This window comes from Mytilus trossulus, chromosome 2 (genome assembly GCF_036588685.1).
Source record: "Mytilus trossulus isolate FHL-02 chromosome 2, PNRI_Mtr1.1.1.hap1, whole genome shotgun sequence".
Classification (NCBI taxonomy): domain Eukaryota; kingdom Metazoa; phylum Mollusca; class Bivalvia; order Mytilida; family Mytilidae; genus Mytilus; species Mytilus trossulus.
In genome coordinates, this window is record NC_086374.1 from 63,486,238 (window position 1) to 63,494,272 (window position 8,035).

General features: G+C 31.0%; 1 protein-coding gene across 1 annotated transcript; it reads left to right on the top strand.

Moving 5' to 3' along the window:
* Positions 1-4,178: 4,178 nt before the first annotated feature.
* Positions 4,179-7,259, top strand: LOC134705319 (coagulation factor XII-like). Its single transcript, XM_063564064.1, has 2 exons — positions 4,179-4,380; positions 6,676-7,259. The coding sequence occupies exons 1-2, from the start codon at positions 4,269-4,271 to the stop codon at positions 7,188-7,190; spliced, it is 627 nt and encodes a 208-aa protein (XP_063420134.1). The 5' UTR covers positions 4,179-4,268; the 3' UTR covers positions 7,191-7,259.
* The last annotated feature ends 776 nt before the right edge of the window (positions 7,260-8,035 follow it).

Consider the following 8,035-nt stretch of genomic DNA (forward strand, 5'->3'; position numbering starts at 1 on the left):
CTTACAAGCACCATTGAACGTCTCCTGTTGTGTATGCAATAAAACACAAAAGCTTTGATAACCGAACAGCTATTTTCTCATCAGTCAAGACGTAATTTTCTGAATAGGTTATGATGCATTCAAAATAAACCTATAATGGACATAAACCGTTATTGTGACACTGCAGATGTATAAATTTTCAAAACATAATGTGCATGCACCATTACAGAATGTAAATTGCAGCTCTTCACAATATTCGTACTTTAGTCAATTATGAACCACTGGTATGCAGACAATATTAAATCTGACTTAACACATATTGAAACCCTTTTTTTCCAAATATCTGAGCATGGAAATATTCACAAATTATATGGAAAACAAAAAAAGGTTTCTTTTTAATTACACAATATATAGTAAAGCATAACATAGATTTATTGACGTAATAACCATGACGAACGGTAGCTGCATTATTTCGTGGTCGAGATTATTGGAAAGAATTATCACAGTAGAAAATAATTGATAAGGCTGTTATATAGGAATGATTCCGTAGTAATGTTAGATTAAATTTCTTGGTAATAAATTAAAGGCGAATATTGAGAGACTATGATATTGAGTTCGGATATAACATGTGTCTGTTTTTACTTGCTTTGCGTTAATTTGAATTTTTCGGCAATGAGTGGTAAGTTATTTCTGTTTTACTTAATTTTACATTTTAAGTATATTGTCCTATTTAAACATTATTTTATTAAAGACTTCGGACACAGTAGTTTGTTTACAGTTTTTATTATAATTTTGTTATTATTATAATTCTTTTTTGTATTATTTATTTATTTCATCATCATAATTCGTACTATCAATTATAATAATGATAATAATAAGAAATGTCTTTAATGCAAATGAAGCCAAGATTTTATAGATTGTTATTTATGGTGAAAAGAGTAAAATAACAAAAATAACGAACTCCAAGGAAAATTCAAAACGAAAAGTCCCCCAACAAATGGAAAATTCAAAATTTCAAAAGTATCTAACGAGTAGGAAATAACTGTCTTATTCATAGCTTGGAACAGGGTACAGATTTTTCAAATATAAAATACAAGTTAACCAAGAAAATATTAGGTTGCATTAATATATAAATATCATGCACATTTCCAACCTTTATAGAAGTTGTCAGTTTTCATTGACTTATGAATCTTGAAGGTCAGTTGGTATAAAAAGTAAAATCACAAAAATACTGAACTTAGAGGAAAATCAATTCGGAAAGTCCGTTATCTTTCACCTTTTTTTTTATTGCTCGTCAGTGTTGTTGAAATCTAAATGTGTGAATTTGGTTCACTTAATTTAGGACAGATTTAAACCCTAATAGTAGAAATGTCTATAAAAAGTTAACGACTATAACAAAGTATAATGATAATTAGAATTAATATTTAACTGACACAAAATAGATTTGAGGTTTCATATTAAGGCCTTCAAAATTTAACAAAATTCTGACCGTAAAATTAGCTATAAAAAATTCCGGACAAGGCGGCGGGTAGAATATGATTGTGATCGCTTAAACCTCCCACAATCTAGGACAATTGTGTAACATCCCAACATAATCAAAAAATGTAAGTATCAGTTAGAAATGACTCGAATCACCCGTCTGGCATATAGCAAAAAAAAACACCCTTAAAACATAAAGAGGAAAGATACGAAGTATCTACCCAACAATAGTCTCAATGAATAAAAGCTTGTTTAACACCAATAACTACTTATACATATATAATGTTTCCAGGCTTGAGTTTCAATCGGTACATATCAAACTGTAGCGCGTTATAATACTTTGTGAGGGAGTTCAATGGTGGCTATACCACGTACTTAAAGTCAAAAACACTATAACAACCAGAATAAATTTGTATCCATGTATTATTTGTAAAACATTTAAAACGGCGTATTTTCTGTATGAAGTCAATAATTGTGTTGACTTTTGAAGCCGAAACTATCTACTGCATTAGATACGCAAATGAAAGATCCAAAAACTATACCAATACCAATTTTTTTTAAATTATAGCAAATATTTTGATCGACACTAAAGGAATGAAAGGAAAGAATTGCCACTACAGATAGATAATTGTTTTTTTAATATCTTATACCAGAGAACAAAAAAGAAAAAGTTTACTTACAATGATTATCAAAGGTACCAGGTTATAATTTAGTATGCCAGACACACGTTTCGTCTTCATAAGACGCTCAGATCGAAATAGTTATATAGCAAAACAAGTACAAAGTGCTTACCCTTCCGGTGCACCTGCGCACTTTGGTGGGATTCGTGTTGTTTATTCTTTAGTTATCTATGTTGTGTCATGTGTACTATTGTTTGTCTGTTTGTCCTTTTCATTTGTAGCCATGTCGTTGTCTTTTTATTTTTCGATTTATGAGTTTGACTGTCTCTCTGGTATCTTTCGTCCGTCTTGAAGAGCGTCGAGGACCCCGAATTCAAAAAACAGACGTTTTATTCAGTTAAACAAATCATTCTTCAAAGAGAATTCACAAAATACATTTTACGCACGGCTAAGCAAACAAAGGAAGTCTGTGAATTAAATCAAATATGTCCCATCTGCCTGTTAATGGACTTTAAAATTGAATACGATCGTTTTAAGGTTAATGTCGTATACCTCACACATTCTTGTGTATTTTCATGTAAATTAAGCGCAATAAAGGTCTGCGAAAAGCAGAACTTTGTGCAATTCAATATATAAGTACATAAAACCGACAAGGAGCTTAAACCCCCAAAAACGACAGGTAGCCACATCCCCCACAATACACGACCATACGTGTTCATAAATGTGAAGCAATGCACATATTTATGTTCTGATTAATAATAACCATGTTAATATCGATAGAAAAAAACATATTCAAATGTCTTACGAAGGATAAGATTAAGTTTTATTAAAGGATCAATTAGTTACTACGGATCGCAATATAACCGCAAACATATAAATGTGATATCCCTTTTTTTCTATAGAAACAGCCAAACTTCTAAACCGAATCAATGCATCCATGAGATAATTTAGTAAAGGATTTGAACAATTTAGAGTAATGTAATCCACAACTTAGAAATTAATCAGTTACTATAAACCATAGAAATATAAAATATTACTTAAGTCACAGGAATAGGAAATGCATGAAAAATATAGAACCATGAGAAGGAGCAAAGGAGACATCTACGTCCCAAAAATGAAAATCAAAACAAAAGGAAAGGAAACGAACACTCTCCTTTTTTTGTTTTGATTATCCATTGTGAAATTGAAATATTCAAATCTACAGAAGGACACTTATTGCTGTTAAATATGTTAAAGTTAGTTTTTGTGTTTTAATGAGTTAAAAAACGGATAAAAAACTCATAATGTATGTAATTAATTTTAATCAGCACCGACGAATTTAGGACTTTTGGACAGATTTTATCAACAGTAATATGAACCCAAGCAATGTGCTTATCCTTTATTGCTGTTATGGTTACAAAAAACTGTAAATGATCATATATAAGAAAGATCGATTTATCAGCAAATATTTTACTTTATTAAATTTTTTTACAGAAGAAAATGTCTGTACCAAGTCAGTAATATAACAGTTGTTATCCATTCTGTTGTGTGCTTGAGCTATTAATTTAGCAATTTGATTAGGGATTTACTTTTTAATTTTCCATGGAGTTCAATATTAATGTGAGATTTACAGGCATACATCAACTACAAGAAGGCAAACAATAGTCCTTAAAAAAATACACGGAAAACAAAACAATATCTTCACCAATCCCACCAGAAGCTATTGTATTCTAGAACGAGGAAACAACTGTCATACAATCGTAAATCAATTACACTCAAATACGAAATCTTCTTTTACATTGTCTTTCTTTTCTTATAATATATTGCATAATCTTACACATAAGCAACACGACGGGTGCCACGTGTGGAGCAGGATCTGTTTACCCTTCCGCAGCATTGAGATCACCCCTATTTTTTGGTGGGGTTCGTGTTGTTTATTCTTTAGTTTTCTATGTTGTGTCATGAGAACTATTGTTTGTCTGTTTGTCTTTTTCATTTTTAGCTATTGCGTCGTCAGTTTACTTTAGATTTATGACTGTCCCTCTTTGGTATCTTTCGTCTCTCTTTTACAATCATTTCTTATATTTTGTAGAGGACTGTTTTGTTTTAATTGATAATGTTGCTTCATATTCTGGCACCATCAGCACAACAATTACTGGAAAAACTTGTCAAAGGTGGGATGCCATACTTCCACATGCACCAGTATACGCCATGGGCCCTGAACATGCAAATTACTGCAGAGCTCCAGATAATGACACACGAGTGTGGTGCATGACAACAAACATCACTACTCCATGGGAGTATTGTGATGTATCAGAATGTGGTAAGTAATCCCGTAACATTGTAAGTTCCGGTCATCTTCCGCGGTAAATTTCATGATACTTTCACAGTTACATTTCATCAACCTACACGTACAATGACTATCCTATAAATAAGGTAGAGCCTCTACGATGTAAAATAAAATCGCGCTTCTTCATCTGTTTGCTTTCGTTGCAATGTTGTTGGTTTTTGTCTTTTTTATTCTTGCTTTCAAATTTTAGAAAAACATCAAATCGAAAGATACTTGTATTTAATTTAAGCATTATATACATAACAAGACAACAAACATAGTTTTAACATATAATATAAATGGAACTCTGGCATGGCTCACCATCATCTTGATGGAGACAGTTTAGATCAAAGCAATCGCGTGACGCTGAAACAGAATTGCTGAAAAAAAGCACATTTTAATAGTTTTTCTTCTCTTTAGTGGAATTGTTTTATCACCACGATTATATTATGAAAATAAGAACATATGCGGTATCATGGTTACCAATGAGACAACTCTCCACAAAAAAAAACTAATGACACATAAATCGTCGACTAAAGGTCACTGTTAGGCCTTCAACAGTGAGCGAAACAGACATGCAGCATATAAAAATGAAGATGTTATATGATTGCAAATGAGACAACTCTCTACAAGAGACCAAAATGACACAGAAATTAACAACAATGCAGCATAGTTTGCTAACATTTTGTATTATTCTTTTTTTGCGATAATGTATCTATCATTTATGTCATATTATATGTGTGTAATGGTAAATAACGAAACTAATAACATCTTATACAAAATTCAGACATGAGTAAAAATAAAATTATAGGAAAAGAGTTGTCAATATTGAAAACAAAATAACAATCGGTCAATATCACCAACAAACAAATCCAAGTCCGATTAGGTTAAATAAGAATGCATGGCTACTCAAGTTCGCAGATGTTTTTATCGGGTGAGTTAAGTACACGAGATCAATCAATTCCGCTTAAATATGTCTAGTAATTGTGAATCTTGAATACATGATTTCTCATTTTACATCAATCAAACTAGGTTTTCAGTTAATTGTATATGTTTTTATATATGTTATTAACAATACCAGAAGGAATGACAGAATAAGTTGTTTTTAACGACCTTGAAATGAAAAGTAATTTCATGTCAATGAGAGAGAAAAAAATACGATTCGGATTCAATAACACAATTTCAATCAAAGGTCAATTTTAGTTTTGTGATTAATGAGTGAATTATTATTGTCTGAATTCAATTCGTAAGTGTATGCTTCACTTCTTTAAAACATGATATTATAAAATAATCGAAGTAATTTTATCGAAAAAAAAACTTTCTCATGTACAGAAGAAAATAACAAAATGTAATAAAACATAGTAGGCAAATCAAGAATATAAAAAAATATGAACTCAAGACTTTAAGGACATCTGTAAACGAATTTAAGTATCAAATTATTAAAAAAAAAGTACTACTTGGATAAACTGTTAAACCACACAAGAACCAGCACATTTCAAACAAATGATGGCAGGAATGATAAATAATGAATTAAAGTTGCGTAAAATCTGGCAGAGAGTTGTCACATAGAAAATGATATCACATCTTTTATTTTAATATAACATTTTAAGTAAAATAAGCCTCTTGACAAAATGTCAACATTTCATCTTACTAGATTAAGCAAAATATCTGTATTCAAGCAAAGGGATATTCCAAGTTAAGCAAACGAGTGTTTTAATCTTAGCTACTGATGTTTCGATTTTAAAAGTGAGCGGTGTTTCAATTCAAGCAACCGTTGCTTGGGCAGGTTCTTTAATTTACTCAATATCTGCAATCTTCATAACTATCAATCCTTTGCTTGAAAACAATAATAAAGAATTTCAAAAATTAATTTCTTTCGTTCTAATGTTGTACTGTTATACCACTGTCCCAGGTTAGGGTGAGGGTTGGAATCCCGCTAACATGTTTTAACCCGCCATATTATTTATGTATGTGCCTGTCCAAAGTCAGGAGCCTGTAATTCAGTAGGTGTCAAATGAGGCCGTTAGTTTTCTAGTCTGAATTGTTTTCATTGTCATATCGGGGCCTTTTATAGCTGACTATGCGGTTTGGGCTTTGGTCATGGTTGAAGGCTGTACGGTGACGACCTATAGTTGTTAATGTCATTTTTGTCTCTTGTGAATTGTAGTCTCGTTGGAAATCATACCACATCTTCTTTTTATATTGTTTCATTGAATATCTTATTTATTCATGAACATAGTTGTTAAAAATAAAAAAATATATATAAAGTTTATGAATAATACATTTCAGTTACGAGCACGACGGAAATCACAACAAACGAAATAACAGTTGTAGAGACGACAGCTGCCATGACAACCAAAATAACAAGTGCACAAGAAACCACAACACTTGATACCCTGACAACCAAAACAATACCACAAACTTATGTGCAAACAACAAATCAAAGTCCGCCACCAACAAATACAATATACACAACAACCAATTGCAGTGGTAGTTATATTTGTCCATGTGGAAGCAGAGCAATTTATTGGATGCAATTCAATCAAGCTAATTTAACACAAGCAGAAAAGTTAGCAATTTTAGACGAAGAAAAAGCACGACTACGGAAAATTTTGATAGTTGATAAAACTATATTGACCTCGTATATACGTGCTCGAACAAGTGCCGAGGATAAACGACCAAGCGCTAAGTCAATAGGCCTTGTTGGAGCCCTCATCTTAGTTAGTTTTGGTGTTATTATTGTGTTATCGGACCTTATGTCATGTTTACCAAAACTATACCATCATTTCAAAACCCGTCACTAAATTATAAATTTGTCTTTTTAACATGCATACAAAAATGTAAATTACCACATTTCTAATAGTAATTTATAATGTTTCATTTAACACTTACTAAAATATTGTATATGGTCAACAGTCTGTTGAGTATTCACTATAACTACATAATAATGTCTTTTGGACACACACCTATATAATTTATTTTGTATTTATTATTTTGGATAACTTTGTGATCATTTACCGTAACTCACAAATGTACAAGTGAAAATGTAGAACAGGATTACAGCTATTTTTCATTCACTTATATTCTGTAGAATAGTTCAAATTAATAATTGTTTGGTAAATATGGATACATTTAAATCATTTTTCATATACATTACTAACTGTTAGTACATGCGGTTTATATCAACTTCAGTCTACGATTAAGCTCACAAAAGTGACTGTATAAGTCTAATGAATATTAGTGTGAGCGAACTTATTTCATAGAAATTATATGAATAATTGAGATCATCAACAATATTTAGAAAATACTATAAATTTTAAGTCGTCAAAACAAAATTAAAAAACACAATGGAAATATGTTTATTAAAATCATATCATTCGCTCTCAAGACTCAATGTATCTTTTTAACGAGTCAACGCAAATTCATAACGTATTATTTTCAGTGGGAATAGGTATTTACAACCAGTGCTCTATTTAACGATATCAGATGTATATTTCAATTTCAGAAAACAGCAGAAATTTCAGTCTATTAGATATTTGATATACGTAGGATATTGTCAAAATGTTATAAAAATTACTATTTAAAACCCATTTTATTTTACGAACCTTATCAATTTTTGAACGATTAATTGTTTTGATAATTACTTAGA